The 19,164-nt window shown below is 47.1% G+C and overlaps 2 protein-coding genes across 2 annotated transcripts in view; both read left to right on the forward strand.

The window, feature by feature from the left end:
* GPATCH1 (G-patch domain containing 1) overlaps positions 1 to 8,700 on the forward strand; it is a 38,906-nt gene extending 30,206 nt beyond the window's left edge. Inside the window, exons 17-20 of the mRNA XM_044759240.2 lie at positions 923 to 1,030; positions 2,809 to 2,906; positions 4,767 to 4,915; positions 8,420 to 8,700. Coding sequence (XP_044615175.2) covers positions 923 to 1,030; positions 2,809 to 2,906; positions 4,767 to 4,915; positions 8,420 to 8,450 — 386 coding nt within the window. The 3' untranslated portion in view covers positions 8,451 to 8,700. The remainder of the gene's footprint in view (positions 1 to 922; positions 1,031 to 2,808; positions 2,907 to 4,766; positions 4,916 to 8,419) is intronic.
* Positions 8,701 to 9,658: 958 nt separating this feature from the next.
* WDR88 (WD repeat domain 88) overlaps positions 9,659 to 19,164 on the forward strand; it is a 35,432-nt gene continuing 25,926 nt past the window's right edge. Inside the window, exons 1-2 of the mRNA XM_014835808.3 lie at positions 9,659 to 9,973; positions 17,682 to 17,792. Of these exons, the coding sequence (XP_014691294.1) occupies positions 9,659 to 9,973; positions 17,682 to 17,792 (426 nt within the window). The remainder of the gene's footprint in view (positions 9,974 to 17,681; positions 17,793 to 19,164) is intronic.

The following is a 19,164-nucleotide window of genomic DNA, read 5'->3' on the forward strand; positions in this document are numbered from 1 at the left end:
CCTGTCCTGCTTGTTCCGTTTACTGCAGCCAGGAGTTTTGGTGCAGGAAAGGAGGCCATCTGGCGCTTGCAAGAGTGGGAGACTTTTCCCATGCTTGATGGGTGGACAAAATTTCCCATCTCAGTCTTAGCGTGTTCTGCCTGCCCCTGTCAGTCTGTGGTGGACTTGGGTATAATTTTTGAGGGCCTTTAAGCAAAAAGTTACATGGAGGTATAAAATATTGTTTGTTCTTAGGTGATTGCAAATGTCAGCCTATTTCTTATTTCTGTGGGAAAAAAGCAACGTATTTTTTATTATAAAGTCATATATACTTGAATTTTAAAGTTTAAAAATATAGAAATGTAAAAAGCTTAAATACCTTGGAATCCCACTTCCCGCAGATAACCACCATTAACACTTTGATACATATTTTTCCACACTTTTCCCATTTTTATCTCTTCTGTCTGAAAACGTAGTAATCTCTTTAAACAAGATTATTAATGTGACCATGATAACTTGTTTATTTTCAGTTTTTCTCCTCTTTGATAATTTGATTGAAATTCAGCTTTTTGAGCTGGGACATAGTCGTATATCCCTGTTTGTTTGTAAGTTTTTATTCTTCTCACATGGCCCTTCGTTGAGGACATCTTTCAACCCTCAGGTCTCAGGGGATCCAGAGTGTATGCTGTACACACCCCTGTGTTACAGCCACTGGTGCACTTGGCTGCAGGTGCCCTTGTGTGACTGGCTTCCCAGCTCAGATGTCTGTGGGGTTGGAGGTCAGGTCTGCGTGTTCACTGTGTGTCCCCAGCACCTGGCGTGAGCTGGTTTAAACAAAGTGGTGAAGAAAAGCACATGTTATCTGGTGGCAACAGACATTAGTTAAAGACTCAACCCATTAATAATTGGCAAGTTATGAAATTAATACCTTGGTGTTTTTCAGATAGCAAGCTGCCACCCCAGGACCCTGCACCTTCCTTCCCGATACAAAAGATGCAGATAGATCAAAGAGAAGAGTTCGGCCCGCGGCTGCCACCTGTCTTCTGCCCCAGTGAGCGGAGAACTCCTTGGTTCACCTGTTTGCATTGGCACCACTGTCTCCCCTGAGCTATGACAACTCCAGCCATGTCCTTACATCCAGCCATCTAATCCAACACCAGGCCCACCAGATAGACACATTTATTTCTCATTTATCTGTTCTCAGCCACATTTTGAAACTCGTTACTTCCACCTAGTGCCTAAATGATAGTTGTTGCTTTACAGCTTCAGAGACCTTTAAACCTTTTTTTTAAACTTTCAGATACTTAAGCTAGAGTCCTAAGTGTCTCAAATGTTGCCAGTTACAGAAATAAAAAAGTAAAAATCCAGGACACAAGGATGGGAGGACACAAACATTGCAGGAAGAAGGATATTCTGAGACTTGTTCATGCTTTGGCTAATGTTGCAAACCAAATAAAACTAATCCTTTCAGAAGTGAATACAGCCCATCCTCCTCCCCGTATCTGTTAACTGCCTCTGTTCAGTGGCATCTGAAAGTGACATCTCTCGTGAAAATGTGTAGGCTGGTTTATCGTGTCTTTGAAGGCTGGGTTGACAAGCCTCTGATCACATGGCCCAGGTATATAAATAACATATAATTCTGTCATCTGCTTTATAGTTTCCTATAGTTCCCACATATAAATACTGGTTTGGATAATTAACCCAGCTTTCAAAGAGATGATAAAAAGCAGAGAGGAGTAAAAGTGTGAAGTTTGGGGGGGAAAAAAAGCAGTGAATGTATTTCTTACTGGCTTTAGTTATTCAGATCTTTAGCTTAAAATGTGTGTCAGCACTTGAAAGCTGTGTTACTTATGCCTGTTTCCCAGACCATCCTTGATATTCTTGTTTTAATTAATAGCTTAATCTGGTTTATAGGTTACTGAGGGGAGATGGTTGTCCAAAAACCAGCATTTAAAAAAAGAAGTCTCGGGAGGTCAAAGTTTGAAATTTCTGAACAAACTATAAGACTAGAAAATTGCAGGCACCTGTTAACTGGGTTTGGAAAATATCCACACTTCTGAAACACCTTGGGACTTTTCTTTAGGTGGAAAAAGTTGAATTAACGATTTACACTGCTTCTACTATTATGAATTTTTACTAGTTTGGGTACCTGGATATTAATAACATTTCAGTCAGAATTTAGGGGTTTAGGTGCATATAACTTGTTTGGTCATTTTTAATGATTACATACATTATGTTATTTTGATGCTAATTTTTTGGTGTTTCCACTAATATGACAAATTCATAGAAAATGTGCTTTTGTAAAGGGAGGATGATGTGAGAGAAACTGACATTTCTGTGCCAGATTCTGGCCTATGGGATTCATGTACACGGCCCCCTCTAATCCTCTCTCTGTCCCTAAGAGGCTGGGCTTCCTTTTATTTCAGTTTATGGATGGGGAATCAGAACTTTAAGAGGGTAAGCAGCGGCTGTCAGGGCTGGCGACAGGCCGAGGTTCAGACGCTGGTCTGTCTGTGAGTTCACCTGGGGATCTTAAGTTACAAAAGGCTTGTGGGCCTTCTGGTCTGACTTCGCCTTCATCTGACGTCATCTGGAGATAAGGCCATGGCAGGAGACTGGTTGGATCACACAGGTCTTACGTTGAGGTTTCTGGCAGTTTCTAAATATAGAGCGACGGATGAATTAATCTTAATCCGTTTGTTTATCAGTGAGGCAGGGCAGGAGTTCTGCCTTAATGTCAAACATTCCATCTAAGTCAGGCTCCTAACTCAACAATTTCACCTTTATTTTTCCCCTGTGGTTCATGTGCTTATTACATTTGTGCTTCAGATGCTCGTCAGAAACTTGAAACACCTCAAAAAGAGAAACATAAAAAGAACAAAGAAAAACACAAGGCCAAGAAAGAGCACAGACGGAGGAAAGAGAAGGTAACTTCTGGGTGTCCTTGGATCAGTGTGCGGGTCCGATGGTCCTGCTTCTGCCGTCCAGACGAGCATGACGGGCGTGACATAAGAAGCCAGTCGAAGGGAACATTTGGTGGCCAAGATTGGAGCGCACAGGTCTCCCTGTTCCTTGACAGAAATGTTGACATTCAGTGTAAACCCTCGATTTTCAGAAACTGGTTTTTTTCCAGACAGAATATTTTAATTTATTGTTATAGTTTAAATAAACATTTTTTATTTGTGAACATTAAAAAGTAGGAAAAAAGAACATTTAAATATCCTAGAGTAATGGTTGAATATTAAATAAGAAAAGAGTATTAATTGATTATTCATTCAGTATTAAATGAAGATATTCTTTTGAACATTTCACGATGACTTTATCTTCATTACAAATGGAGACTGGTCCATAGCTTGCTATTTGAAGTAAAGGGATCTTGAAGAAGGAGTAGTGTGTGCTTTTGCCCTTGACATCCCTTTTCCCCTCATCCATGTCTTCTTTTCAGTGATTGCATCGGCTTTTAATTTGAACAATGTTAGTGTTGGGTACCAAAGGGGTCTGAGCAGTAGTAGAATTGATTAGAAATAGCTCCATCATTGGTTACCAGACAAAAAGATTCCTGAACATGGAAGATGTTGAAAGTTCTCTTGTAGTAAAAGGAAAAAAATTGGTGCTGACAGGTTTGAAAATCAATTCATTTGTCTCTTACCAGTGTATCTGCTTTTCTCTGACCTTCTGCCAGTTTCTTCTTTGTGCTTTTCCAGGGTGCTTGCCATCCTGATGCATAGTTCATTGCACAGGCCTAACAAAATGGACCAGTGAGGTTCATAGGAGGTGGCAGGAGTCACCTTGGATAAGATGAGGGCTAAGTGTCAGGATGGTGTCCTGCCTATGTCTGCTTGGTTCTGCTGTGTCTGTCACTAGAGGATCAATTCTGTGAATGTGTATATGTAGGATCTGCTCTGTGAGTGTGTGCATGGTGGAGAGTGTGCACAGCTGTGTGTCCTGGTCTGTCCCACGTGGGGTGGGCTCTGTGAGTGTGTGCACAGTGGAGAGTGTGCACAGCTGTGTGTCCTGGTCTGTCCCACGTGGGGTGGGCTCTGTGAGTGTGTGCACAGTGGAGAGTGTGCACAGCTGTGTATCCTGGTCTGTCCCACGTGGGGTGGGCTCTGTGAGTGTGTGCACAGTGGAGAGTGTGCACAGCTGTGTGTCCTCGTCTGTCCCACGTGGGGTGGGCTCTGTGAGTGTGTGCACAGTGGAGAGTGTGCACAGCTGTGTGTCCTCGTCTGTCCCATGTAGGGTGGGCTCTGTGAGTGTGTGCATGGTGGAGAGTGTGCACAGCTGCATGTCCTGGTCTGTGCCATGTAGGGTGGGCTCTGTGAGTGTGTGCATGGTGGAGAGTGTGCACAGCTGCATGTCCTGGTCTGTCCCATGTAGGGTGGGCTCTGTGAGTGTGTGCACAGTGGAGAGTGTGCACAGCTGTGTGTCCTCGTCTGTCCCACGTAGGATGGGCTCTGTGAGTGTGTGCACAGTGGAGAGTGTCCACAGCTGTGTATCCTGGTCTGTCCCACGTGGGGTGGGCTCTGTGAGTGTGTGCACAGTGGAGAGTGTCCACAGCTGTGTGTCCTCGTCTGTCCCACGTAGGATGGGCTCTGTGAGTGTGTGCACGGTAGAGAGTGTGCACAGCTGTGTGTCCTGGTCTGTCCCACGTTGGATAAAGCTGCTCCACATAGGTTTTTTGTTTTTGTTTTTGAATGACTCCAGCAACCGAGTGCCTCATTAGCCTGTCATTGTACTGAATTAGGGAGGGAGACACCCATTTCTTCCTCCCGCTTTTTTTTTTCCAGAAAAAGAAACACCGGAAGCACAAACACAAAGGCAAACAAAAGAATAAAAAGTCAGAGAAAAGTAGCAGTTCTGAGAGTACCGACAGCAGCGACAGCCAGAGCGATGATGAAGGGACTGCAGACCTGTCACCTCAGGAACTGCTGAGACGGTAGGCGGTGGGAGACGTGGTTTTCAGAAACCTTTCAAAGGCTCGTTGAGATCTTGCTGTATTTGCTTAGAGGTAAATGTCAGAAATGATAAATTTGTACATTAATTAGGCTTTTTTTAAAGTTATTTTTTAATTATGTAAGTAACATGTAGAATATATCGTCATTGTGGAAATTCAGACCTTACAGATAAAGCCTGAAGTGGTCCTTGACCTACTCCCCAAACCTCCCCTCTCCACGGTGACCTCTGCCATCAGTTTCATATGTAACTTTCAAGACTTTTTTGTGCAGCCATGTGCACAAACATTTTTGGTACACACACATTTTGTTTTGCATTTTTAATATAAATAATGTAATTTTATATAGCATAAATCTGTAGGGTATGAACAGTTAGAATGAATAAATACTGCCAAATTGTTTCCAGAGTGGCTGTGTCCATATAAGTTATGAAAGCTCCTTGTTATGACATCACTTACAAACAGTACCAAATGTTTGCCAGCGTGGTGGGTGCAGAATGGGTCTCATTGTAATTTGCATTTCCTGGGCCACGGATGCGGTGAGGGGTCTTTCTCGTGTGCCTCAGCCTTTGCCATGTGCTTTGTTGTGAATAGCTCACACGTGGTCTGTGCACAGTGTTCTGTTTTCTGTTAGACTGTTTGTTCTACTAGTTTTTAGGCACGCCTTTACTGATTTTTAGGGATTAGAAAATAATTCTGGGTACAAATCCTTTGTGTTTTAGTGTGTTACCTGTCAGATGGCTTTTAACTGTCTTTGTTGTCAGAAGCTCTGATTTTTTGTTGCTCTCAATTTTACCAGGTTTTTTTGTTGGTATGTTTTTCATTTTTGTCTTTTAAAGGTCTTCCCTAACCCAGATTTCATATATGTATATAGACTATTCTCATGCTTTTATAGTTTTATTTTTGTTTAATCTATTTGGATTGTTGGGTTTCTGCAAACAGAGGTGTCTAACTTATCTTTCTCCAGTGCACAGCCAGTCGTGTTAGTCAGGGTGAGTCGGCTGCGACTGAAAGGAACCCTGACATCCCAGTGGCGTAGCACAGTGAAGCATCAGTAACTGAGAAAGAGACTCAGGATCCCAGTTTGTTCCTCTTCAACATGTGGCCCTCACAGGAAGGGACTGGGTGGGAGGATGGCGCTAGAGGTTCTTGTGGTCCTGTAGTCTTCCCCCCATCCCCCGGCCCACGGGCCAGAGCCAGCTGGATGGCCCCGCCTGGCCACCACAGGGCAGGCAAGGGGAATTCCAGCAGTGGGCCCAGGATGAAGGGGGAGAGGGCGAGGGTGAGCCCTGGCCACCTCAGCCTCATCTGCTGCTCTGGCTCCTAGGGGAAGTGCAGCTTGATCACGTACCAAATCCCTGTGCCCATGGAGCCTGTTCCTGGGTTCCCTATTCTGGTTTCTTAGCCATTTTGAACTTTTCTTTTTTTTCTTTTTCTTTCTCTTTTTTTTTTGGTGAGGAAGATTAGCCCCAAGCTAACATCTGTTGCCAGTCCTCCTCTGTCTTTGCTTAAGGAAGATTAGCCCTGAGCTAACATCTGTGCCAATCTTCTTCTACTTCATATGTGGGATGCCGCCACAGCATGGCTTGATGAGCGGTGCGTAGGTCTGCATCTAGGATCCGAACCCACAAACCCCGGGCTGCGAAAGCAGAGCATGAGAACTTAACCACTAGGCCATCAGGCTGGCCCCCATTTTGTATTTTTCTGTCTGTCCTGTTTTGATTAGTCTGGCCTTATAGTATATATGGCTGTCTAGAAAGACAATTGCCACCCCCTTATTGTTTTTCATTTATTTCTTTAGACTAGATGATACACTTTCATGGTTCAAAAATACAAAGGCTATGAGCTTTTCAGTTTAACCCCAAGCCCCCAAGTGGCTGTGCTGTTCCTGTTTCCGTTTCCTGCTGTGCGCCAGTGCTGACAGCAATGGTCCAGGCACTGTGGAAGCCCACCAGGGCATCGGCTCATTGAATCCTCACACAGCCTGTGAGGTCGACGCTCGTGTCGCCTCATCTCGCGGGGTGGAGGGAGAGCATGTGGGAGGTTAGGAGGTTGCATCATGTGCCCAGGCCCACAGAACCTTACCAGCTGAGGCTAAGCATCTGTGACTTACCACGAAGGGACCAGAAGCTGCAGAACAGTGCACAGGCCTTGGATGTCCCTGCGTGTATATACGTGTCTACCCTCACGGGGAAGAGAGCAGGAGGCGTTACCACACCTGGGAGCACTTCTCTGGGAGGCAGGGCTGGGATGGGGGAAGGGAGGGTCGGAGGAGTGACGTGTGTTTAAATATTACTCCTGTGGTTGCTGAAGGTACTGTTCCCACAGCCCCTCACCCCGAAGCCTCCTGGGTTCTCCCAGGGAGCCTGGATGGGCCCCTTCGTCTTTGGTGCCTCGCCCCACTCTCTCTGCATTGCCTGTCTGCCTGTGTCTCCTGGAAGGGGCGTTTTGAGGGTCATGACCAGGTGGTCTTATTTGCATGCCCAGCACCTGGCACGGGTCCCCCTTTTGGTAAGGGCCCCTCACGCTTGTCCAGTGACAGTACAACCTGCTTCTGGATGGAGTTGCAGTCTGCTCCCACTGCCCCTCCTCACGAGACATTCATCTACCTCCTGACCTTGTAAGTTCTGCCATTCTAGAATTTCATGGGCATGGAGTCATACAGTTAAGTAAACGTTTAGTGCTCACACATACATATATGTGCACAGATCCAAAGTTCACAGCTCCTTGCATTCTCACGACCTGAACACAACCAGATGAAAGAATAAACCAGCCCCCCAAAAGCCCCCGGGTGTCTCCTTCACTCACCATCCCTGCTCCCATCCCCAAAGGCAGCCACTCTTCTGGCTTCTGTCACCATGGATTCCTCTTGCCAGCATTTGAACTTTACTGGAAGGAGCCACGGAGTATGAACTCGTTGGCATCTGGCTCATGAGAGTCCCCGTCTTCCCATAGAGCAGCAAGAAGTGCGTCCTGGCCGCGGAGCACTCCTTTATGTGGATACACTGCAGGGTGTTCATCTAGTCTGTGGTTGGGATGTTTGGTTTTCCACTTTGGGCTGTAGAGCAAGGATTCCAGAGCCAGTGTGACCCAGCTCTGCTCGATAAGTAGAGCTGCCGTGAATGTCCCCGTGTGCGTGAAGCTGAGATTTAAGGCTGACAGCCTGGCCTTGGAGCAAACATGTTTTCTTTAGTTCCTTCCTGATCATCATATGTGAGATAGGTGAGTGAAACCAGGGTTAGAACTTCTTTTGATAAGCGGGTCCTAACATGAGATGGGGTGAGTGAGTCTCTCTGTATAACAGAAGCAGCACTGTAGGAATGCAGATTAAACGACGCTTCCATGGTGTATGGTCATCCTCTGTATTTTATGGGTACAGACATGCCCCTGTGACTCGGGGGAGGGCGCCTGGCACACTCGCCCCCCTGGGGCTGTCTGCTTGTTCGGTTCGTAGCTAACTTTCCCCCTCTGTCTGATTTCCTTTTCCAGGCTGAAACGTCTTCCACTAAGGAGGCAGTGATCGAAGCCCCCCCCCCCCACCCTGGCCTGCGCCAGCACCACACCCCCTCCATGGTGGCCGCGTGTGGGTCGCTCAGTCAACATTGTACAGATTGTATTTAGATGTAAATCAGCTGTGAAATAGTTTTTAAACCTTATCTCAAAGCTGCCTTGGAAGGTTGAAAAGATTGATTTCTATTTTTAACTTCAGTTAGTGTCAGAGGAAAAAATTCAGACTGTACAGTTTAATTAAAATGGACTTTTCTATCTTCTTCTTGATTTTTTTATTTCCTGAAGTTGTAAGAAAGCAGTGAACAGCAGGGCTTTTCTCTGGTTGTGTTGGAAGGAAGCCAAGTCCAGATGAGGACAGTTGGACTTCCCCAAGGGCCTGTGTGGGAGGGAGGGGTTACTTTCCCACTCCTGCGTGTCCTCTCCGTGCCGCTGCTCCTTCCCTTGGTTAATGGTGGCCAGGATCCCAGCTGGTGGCCTCAGCCTCTCAGGGTCGATGTCACCAAAGAGCAGGAGCCTGTGCAGGCACACTGGGTCACTGGCTCCCCCCTCACTCTGCAGCCCTGGGTCCCTGCTCTGAGGCATCAGCATCTGCACTGATGAGACCTTTGGAAAAGAGTGCAGAGTCTTTTTACATTTTCACAATAACATCATAGAAAGATCAGAACAATTTTAAAAGGAGGAAGAAAGAAGAAAATCGCTTCTACTTCTCTCACCTAGAGATGCTAGTGCTGAATATTTTGGAATATCCACCCAGGCAGCTTTTAGCAATGGGGCCGCCACCGGCTGGAGGCGACCTTTGTTCTCCGGGACATTCATTGGCCTTGTGGCAGGTATTTCCCTCCTGCTCTTGTATCTTGTGTGTACCCACTCCTAATAGCTGCATCTTAATTCATCCCAGGCCTATTCTATACCTTAGTGAACGTTTCTCCGTCGTTGACAGACACGGGTTGGCCAGGAGCCCCTTCACAGGCAGAGGGCACGTTGAACTCGCCCTGGGAGAGGGAGCCGGGAAAACCCAAAGTGGGGCCGCGAGGATGGGGCGCCCGGTTTCACACCCTTGGCCTCGTGCCTTGTGTGCTCATTTTTCTGGGGGTCACCGTGTTCTGCGTTGAGAGGGGGCAGCGCGATCGGGGGGCCGGGGCGGGGGCGTGAGTCTCAAGGGCTGGGCGCGGGGGTGGGCGCGCGGCGCCACGGTTCGCGGCCAGGCCTGGCTCCGAGATGGCTTCCCAGCCGCCATGGGGCCGCAGCTTCGCAAAAGCAGCGGATGAGCGCGGGAAGACAGCGCCCCGGAGGGGGGGCATGCAGCCACCCTTGTTCCCCGGCGGCGGCGGCGGCGCGTATTGGTCCGGCAGTCTCCCTTGGTTGACCGTGATCAAGGCCTGTGGCCGCTTTAAGATGTCAATCTCGGAGACGCGCCGAGCCCGGCGGCTGGACTCCCTCAACCCCTTGGCCGTGACCTTGGACGTGCCACTGCCCAAGAAGCGCCTGATGCCCAAGAAGACGTTCTGGGGCGACCAGGAGCCCCTCTCCAAGGTTAGAACCGCCCCCGGAGGGAGGGGGCGGTGGCTATTTCCACGCGTGGAGAGGACTGGCCGGCCAAGGGGACCCACGAGGGAGCCCCTTGGCTTTGCTAGGACTCCCGAGTGAAGCCCTGGGCCCGGTCCCCGGCCTGAGGCTCACTAGTGGGCAAATGCTCAAAAGTGGCTGCGGCCCTGGGGGAGGAGGACATGTTCCAGAGCGGCCACCATGACCCAACCCAGACCCAGTGGTCTCTCGCGGAGCCCCCCAAATGTCCCCATGGGGACACTCCCAATGCATAACCCGGGGTCAGTGAGGAGCCCTCCGCTCCCATGAAACAGCACCAGAAAACTTAGAATAATAATAAAATAAAATTAATAAAAACCTAATGGCACCACTTTGTATTCTCAGTGATGTTTGAGAAGGATGTTGTGAACAGAGATGTTTCCTCTTCCCAGCCGCCAGCCTTTGTTTTATCAATGCCCTGTCTTGGAGATGAAAAAGATGATTTCCAAACCAAAATCCTCGGGGGGGGGGGGGGCCCGCGCTTAAAATCGGAGCGGAGAACCGAAACAGAAAATTGGGAAACGAGCTCATAGGATTCTCCGAGAACTCATAGAAAAAGTAGAAAGAAACAATAACTACGAGAGAAAGATGATAGGCATGCAAGAGAGATCCAGAAGAGCCAATAAGACGCGATGGAGAGAGAGAGGGAGCAGGAGGAGGAAAGAAACACAAGAAACGAGAAAAATCTCTCTGGGCTGAAGATAGACTGGAGTGCTCGCTGGAAAGAGAGGGTCAAGTTCAAAGACTGGAGGGAAATGCCACCCCCACCTGGCGGATGGCTGCATTGCAAGGATAGCCGCACGGCTGCCCCGCGCGCAGACCGAGGGAAAAGCCCGGGATCCAATGGGATCGAGGCTTCTCCAGCGGTCGGAGGACCGCGGAGCAGAGTCCGCAGCAGGGACTGTCACTGGCTGACTGTCCCCTCGCCCCCACCCAGGGCTGCATTGAGGTCTCCGTGGGAAGTCTGTCTGAAGAAAAGGCAAAGTGTGCGTTAGTGCTTTGTTGTGCTTTTAGTCGTGATATTTATTCTGATTTTTAAGTAAAATTAAAGGAAAGCACAGAAACTTTTATTTATATTCTTGATAGAACACCCCCAAGATCCAAATTCAACAGATATGAAAGGTTTTCTTTTCTTTTCTTTTTTTTTTTTTTTTTTTACAACTGAAAGCCCTCATTTCCCTCTACAGAGCAACGAATGTTTCTAGTTTCTTTATCCTTACAGAGAGATTTGATGCCCATACCAGCACATACGCGTATATCACCGCCCTGTTTTACATAGATGGAAGCATATCTGAGACCCGTTCTTCGCCTGGTTATTAATTCTTTCTTGGTGTATTTTAGAGATCTTTCCATGTCGGTAAAGAAATAGCTCCCCTGTTCCTTTTACGACAGTGTCCCACCGGCCAGCTGTCCCGGGGCATTCACCCGGTGGTCTCCTGTGGATGAACTAACATTCAGGTGGCCTATGATTTTTCTGGCCCGAGGTTTTTATGATCCGTTAAGTTGACAGAAGTTGGGAAGTTCTGTAAGGCTCTGAGAGGAAGCTTTTGTGCCCTAAGCTTTCAACCTAAGAACTCTGTCTGCCCAAACTGCTGGCCCGGAGTGAACGCAACCAAGGCATTTTCTTCAGAGCTGCAAAGACTCAGAAAGGATGCCTCTCTTCGAGGAAAAAATTACCCAAGGGAACACTCTGGCAAACAAAAAATCGGAATTAAGAACTCGAGTAAGAGAGTGGCTTAGATGAACGGAGGGGAGCAGCGACTGAAAACACTCCCCTCCGGTGGTGCTGATCCAGCGAGGTTATGAAAGTGTCTTCTAAAATGAAGGTGCACAATGCAAGAATAATGTTCCAGACAATTTCATCAAATCTCTGAAATGGTTGCTAAAGGCATCCTCAATAGATAAGGTTTCATTCTTGGCCTTTAAATGACGCACACTCACACGTGGGTACGTCTCAATTTCTTTAAAGACGTGGCTCAGGCCCTCCCCCTGGCTTCCTGGCACATTTAAGGTGAAGTCCGGAGATCTGACCGTGACCTCCAGGCTTTTCGAATCCGGCTCATCTCCCCGTTCTCCTCTGACTTGCTGACCCTGGGCAGGTCCGGCCTCTGGTGTCCTCGTAGTCCCCTCCCGCCACGGTGGCTGCGCTCACACGCTCCCTGCCGGCCCATCTACAGCAGCCGGCTCACTCGCCTCTCCTTCACGCTCCCGCCGTGACCTGGCCTCGCACCCCGGCTGTTTGACGTCTGCCCCATCTCCCACCCCGGCCGGAGAGGGCAGGAGCCCGTTTATGCCCCGCGGGGCGCCCACGCCACCCGGAGCTCACTGCTCCCGGCGGGCCCTTTGCTCCTGGCTCCGCCGCAGCCGCAGCATCTAAATCAAGCCTGACCAGGGCAGACGCTCAAGACATATTTGTTGAACAAACGAAGGAACGCTACATATATAAAAGAAGTTTTTGTTTTTACTAAAATTGGAGTGTCTTCTAAATGCTGGGTTTTTTAGCGCCTCCGAAAATGGATCCATGTATTTGGAACGTCTCTCTGCAGCTCCTGGGGTTCCTTTCCCTAATGGACTCCAAAAGTTCTAAGCGCAGAAGAAAATCTGAAAGGAGGTCCCCAGAAAGGTCCGGATGGGGTTAGAGAGATTCTCCCCTCTTGCTGATCTGTTCTCCCATAAGGAAGCTCTGTTTTTGTAACGGGAGAAATAACGAACTGCCGAGAGCTTTGCCTAGAGGCGGAGCCGCAGAGCGGGTCGCAGAGGACTGAGGGGTGGTGTCCGCGGGGTCGGCGGCGGTTCACGGCGGGATGCTCGCCGCCCGCGCCCCCGACAGGCCCCCGCCCCCGGAGCGCCCCACGTGAGCCCCCGGGCTCGCCTCGCGCCCGCCCCCGGCCCCCTTTGCCTCCGGCCCCCGGCGGCAGAGCCCGATCTCCGCGCCCAGCATCCGCGCCCCCTGGCGGCCGAGTCCGTGTCCCACCTCTGCCTGCTGGATCTGTCCGTTTCTCAAAGAGGGGTGCTGAAGTCTCCAGCTATGAAAATGAACTCATCTATTTCTCTTTGCAATTAGTTTTTGCCTCACATAGTTTGATGCTCTTGTGCTAGGCACATACACATTAAGAATTACTATATCTTCTTAGAGTATTGACCCCTTTATCATTATATAATGGCCCTCTTTATCCCTGATAACTTTTCTTGCTGTAAGCCTGTGCTGTCTGAAATTAATATAGCTATTCCTGCTTTCTTTCGGTTAGTGTTAGCATGGTATATCTTCCTTCATCCACTTACTTTTAATCTATATGTTCCTTTATATCTAAAGTGGGTTTCTTGTAGACAAATTATTGTTGAGTGTTGTTTTTTGATCTACTCTGACAATCTCTATCTTTTAGTTGGTGCGTTTAGACCATTCAAAGTGATTATTGATACAGTTTAATTAATTCCTACCATATTTGTTACTGTTTTCTATTTGTTGCTCCTGTTTTTTTGTTCCTATTTTTGTCTTCCATTCTTCTGTCTTTTGTGGTTTTAATTGAGCGTTCTACGTGATTCCTTTTTCTTTTCTTTCTTAGCTTAACAGATTTACTTCTTTCCTTACTTTTTGAAGTGGTTGCCCAAAGTTTGCAATATACGTTTACAGGTAATCAAAGTCCACTTTGAAATAACACTATACACTTCATGGATAGTGTGAGTACCTTAAAATAACATAATATTTCTAATTCCTTCCTCCTGTTCCTTGTATCTTTGCTGTCATTCATTTCATATATACATACACAAATACATTGCTGCTATTATTGTTTTGAACAAACTGTTGTCTGTTAGATCAATTAAGAATAAGAACATTTTGGGGCTGGCCCTGTGGCCAAGTGGTTAAGTTCATACGCTCTGCTGCAGTGGCCCAGTGTTTCGTCGGTTCGAATCCTGGGCGCGGACATGGCACCACTCATCAAGCCACGCTGAGGCGGCATCCCACGTGCCACAGCTAGAAGGACCCACAACTAAGAATATACAACTATGTACTGGGGGGCTTTGGGGAGAAAAAGCTAGAAGGACCCACAACTAAGAATATACAACTATGTACCGGGGGGCTTTGGGGAGAAAAAGGAAAAAAATTTTTAAAAAAAGAATAAGAACATTTAAAGTTTTTATTTTATCTTTGCTTATTCCTTCTTCGTGCTCTTCCTTTCTTTATGTAGATCCAAGTTTCTGATCTATATCATTTTCCTTCTCTCTAAAGAACTTTTAACATTTCTTACCAGGAAGATCTACTGGTAACAAGTTTCCTCAAATTTTGTTTGTCTGAGAAAGTCTTTATTTCTCCTTCACTTTTGAAGGGTACAAATTTCTAGGTGGGTGGAGCTTTTTTCCTCAATACTTTAAATATTTCACTTCAGTCTCTTCATGCTTGCATGGTTTCTGAGGCAAAATTGGATGTAATTCTTGTCTTTGCTCCTCTATTGGTAAAGTGTTTTTTCCTCTGGATTCTTTCAGGATTTTTCCTTTCTCTTTGATCTTCAGTAGCTTTGAAATGATACACCTAGGTGTCGATTTTCCCCCCACTTGTCCTGTTTGGTGTTCTCTGAGATTCTTGGATTTTTGGTTTGGTGTTTGAAATTAATTTGGTGAAAATTCTCAGTCATCATTGTTTCAAATGTTTCTTCTCTTCCTTTCTCTCTTCTCCTTTTGGTATTTTCGTTATGTATATGTTATACTTTTTGTAGTTGTCCCACAGTTCTTGGATATCCTGTTCTGTTTCATTCAGTCTTTTTCTGTTTGCTTTTCATTTTTGGAGGTTTCTATCGATACAGCCTCAAGCTCAGAGATTCTTTCCTCAGCCACATCTAGTCTAATAATAAGCCCATCAAAGATAGTCTTCATTTTTGTTACAGTGCTTTTGATCCGAAGCACTTCTTTTTGGTTCTATCTTAGAATTTCCATCTCTCTGCTTTCATTGCCCGTGCGTTCTTGCGTACTGTTTACTTTTTCCATTAGAGCACTTAGCATATTAATTATAGTTGTTTTAAATTCCTGGTCCGATAATTCAAACATCCTTACCATGTCTGAGTCTGATTTTGCTGTTGTGTTTATGCTGTCTCCTCAAACTGGGTTCTCTGCTTTTTTAGTATCTTTTGTAATATTTTCTTGATGGCCAGACATGATGTCCTGGGTAAAAGGGACTGCTGTAAATAAGCCTTAGTAGTGTGATGGTGAGGTGTAGGGGAGCAGAAGCATTCTGTGGTCCTGTGAGCGGGTCTCAGTCTTAGTGGGGCTGTGCCTCTGGATCCTGAACGTCACACGAGCTCTCAGTCTGCACCCTGCCCCTCCTCAGGGGGGACAGGATGTCCAGAGTGGACAGAAGTTGGGTGCTTTCCTTCTCCCATGTGGAAGGCTAGAGCTGGCTGGCGTTGGGTATTGCCCTTCCCCTGGGTCAGTTAGGCTCTGATAGAATCCCAGCAGGTTAGGCTCTGGTTAAATAGTTTCCTGAGTGCAGAACTTGTTAAGAAGAACAAAATGGCTCCCTGCCCGAAGCACAAGGGCATTTTTCACTGACATTCACTTTGAGGACCAGGACTGTTCCTGGAGGCAACACTCACAAAAGTGTGTGGGCCCCCATGACTGGGGGCCCTGGAGTTCTTAACTCTCAGAGTTATCCTCACTGAGCCCCTGGCCGTTTGTCAGTTACAGTTCGGGGTTCCCTGTCCTGGTCCTGGTTCCATTTCCATGTGCTTATAGATCATGGTTCTGTGGAGGTTGCTGCTCCTGGATTTCTGCTCTGGTAACTTGGGATTCTCTGTATCCATCTTTCTGTCTCTCCAATTTTGGGGGCAGCAGTTTGCCCTGTGACCTCACTTGTCGTACAGATCTAAGAGGAGTTGTTGATTTTTCAGTTTGTTTAGCTTTTTACTTGCTGTGAGGATGGAGTGGTATCTTGCAAGCTTCTTACATGCCCGAATGGAAAGGGGAGGTTCTTCATTTCCTTTTTAAGTGCCCAGTGCTATTCCATTGCATGGATATACCTCATTTTATTTATTCATTCGTCAGTGAATGGACATTTGGGTTGTTTCCATTTTTTTATTGTTATGAATAATACTGCCATGAATACTCATGTTCAAGTTTTTGTGTGGAAATACGTTTTCATTTCTCTGAGTTATATAACTGGGAGTGAAGTTGCTGGATCATATATTAGCACATATCTTTCACTTTTTGTAGAAGTGCTCAACTATTTTCCCACCGGCAACGTATGAGAGTTTCGAGTTCTCCGCATTCTTGCCAACGCTTGCTGTTATCTGACTTTGTGATTATGGACATCCTAGCGGGTATGAAGTGGTATCCCAAGATGGTTTTCATTGACATTTCCCTAATGACTAATGATGTTGAACACATTTCCATGTGCTTATAGACCATTTGAATATCTTCTTTGGAGAAATGGCTGTTCAGATCTTTTGCCTATTTTTAAACTGGCTTGTTTATCTTTTCATTTATTGATTAAAACAAAAGTTTTTAATATTGATAATGTCCCATTTATTATTGTTGTTGTCGCTGCTGCTTCTGCTTTTGGTGTCATATCTCAGAAACCATTGCCTAATCGAGTTCATAAAGATTTCTACCTATGTTTTCTTGTAAGGATCTTGTAGTTTTGACTCTCACAGTTAGGTCTTTGATCCATTTCAAGTTAATTTTTGTATATGGTGTAAGGTAAGGGTCCAATTTCATTCTTTTGCTTGTGGATGTCCACTTGTCCCAGCATAATTTATTGAAAATACTATTCTCTCTCTTTTCACTTAACTTGGCACCCTTGTTGAAAATCATTTGACCAAAATTATGAGGGCTTATTTCTGGATTCTTAATTCAATTTGCACTGACTTGTGTGTCTATCTTTATGCCAGCCCTGCACTGTCTTGATCACTGTCACTTTGTGTGTAGTAAGTTTTGAAATTGGGAATCGTGAGTCCTCCACCTTTGTTCTTTTTCTAGATTTTTTTGGTTATTCTGCTTTCTTTGAGTTTCCGTATAAATTTTAGGATGAGTTTGTCAGTTTTGAAAAAGAAATCAGTTGGGATTTTGATGGGATGGTGTTGACTCTGTAGATCATTTTGGAGGATGTTTTCATCTTCACAATAGTAAGTCTGCTAATACATGAACGTGGGATGATTTCCCATTTATTTAGGTCTTTTTAAATTTCTTTCAACAATGTTTTGTAATTTTCAGAGTATAAGTTTTATACTTTTTTGTTAAATTTATTCCTGTTTTGTTGTTGTTCTTGTTCTAGATCGGCACCTGAGCTAACATCTGCTGCCAATCTTTTTTTTTTTTCTTATCCTTCTTCTCCCCAAAGCCCCCCGGTACATAGTTGTGTATTTTTAGTTGTGGGTCCTTCTAGTTGTGGCATGTGGGACGCCGGCTCAGCACGGCCTGATGAGCGGTGCCATGTCCGCGCCCAGGATCCAAACCGGTGAAACCCTGGGCCACTGGAGCGGAGCGCACAAACTTAACCACTCGGCCACTGCGCCGGCCCCTATTCCTGTTTTGATGCTTTTGTAAATGAAAAATTTTTTTCTTAATCTTTTTTCCAGATCGTTCATTGCAAGTGTATAGAAAAACAGTTGATTTTTCTATACTGATCTTGTATTCTGCAACCGCTGAGCTCATTCTGTCTTTTTTTCAGATCCCATTTAAGATTATGAGGGGACACAAGCACATCGTGAGCTCCTGTCACTTCTGCGTGGATGACACAAAGCTTCTCAGCGGCTCCTATGACTGCACCGTGAAGCTGTGGGTAGGTGGCCTGGGGTTGGGTGGAACCCAAACATCTCGTAAGCTTATGTCACCTCTCCTGGAGAGGCCCAGTCCTGGGTTCCCAGACGCTCAAGGATCCCAAAGACCTGGAGAGGCCTTTCTGAGCAAAGCGCAGGCAGGAGAAGCAAGGCGAGAGTTCGCCCTGCTGTCAGGCGCCGGAGAGAGAGGAGGTTGGTGTAGCTGCTGTCGGGCTGTTGATGTGGAGACAGCGGGACCGGGGGACGGAGACCACTGGACTGGCAGTTCCCCGCCTTTTATTGGAGGGTCCCAGCTGTGCCTAGGGCCTACCTGGGGTCTCTGTGCCGTGTCATCTCTCTGGGTCTCCTTCTCATTTGGGAAATTCAGTTCCATCCACAGAGATGGTATGACTATGCCTGGGTGGTGACAGAAGACAGAAAAGTGGCCAAGCCTGGGACCTGTCCATGAGGGGTGGTTAGGAGAGGTAGGTCCAATCACGGATCAGTGCCCCAAGGGGCAGGAAGCAGGAAGCAGAACAGGAATGTGATGGTCAGATGAGGTTGCAGAGAAGTGGCCACCAAGAACTCATCTGAAGGCTTCTGGACATAGCCAGCAGACCCTGGCAGGCCTGTGTGGCGGCATTGCTGGTCACTTAGGAGAGGGTGAGGAGGGAGGAAGGCTGGAGGATGGCAATGGCCACCGGGTGCCAGGTCACAGATGACCGTGTGGCTGGGCCGAGCCCAGGGCAGAGGACAGTCAGTTCTGAGTTTAACCTTCTCCGCTGGCTGCAGGGGCAGGAGGGGGCAGGGTGGAGTGAGTCAAGGCTGGTTCCTGGGTTCTGAATCCGGTACCTGGATGGAAGACAGCTCCTCACCTTCCAGATGGCCTTGGAAGAGCATCTGCTGGGTCATCAGTGGGTACCAAGGCCAGGTGGATTAGGCAGGAGTGTTTGGGGATTCTCCAAGTGGTTCAGGCCTCACATTTGGGACCCAACAGCTGTGTGACCCTGGGTGGTTACATGACGTCCGGGGCCTCCCTGAACCTCCCCTGCCTCACAGGACCTGCTGCCTGCTGGGGCCGCCCCAGGGCCTGCCTGGCCCACACCAGGTCCCCACAGACATCCACTCCCCACTTCTGCTGTGGCCCCTATAAATCCACACCCCCCTCCTTAGCCCCACGATCTCCTTGTTGGGGAAACTGCTGGGTCCTGCTGGAGCCTTAATCCCTTTCCGAACCCTCGGGGGTGACTGAGAAGCCCCAGGGGCCAGGGCGTCTCTGCTGTGGTCCTCACCCAGGGGAAGGGAGTTGGGAACTCTCCAAGTGTGAACTTTACTTTGCCATCTTTGAATCCTTCCCACACTCTTCTCATCTTTTGAGTCAGTGGAAGGACTCAC

Source organism: Equus asinus, chromosome 26, assembly GCF_041296235.1.
Source record: "Equus asinus isolate D_3611 breed Donkey chromosome 26, EquAss-T2T_v2, whole genome shotgun sequence".
Taxonomy (NCBI): domain Eukaryota; kingdom Metazoa; phylum Chordata; class Mammalia; order Perissodactyla; family Equidae; genus Equus; species Equus asinus.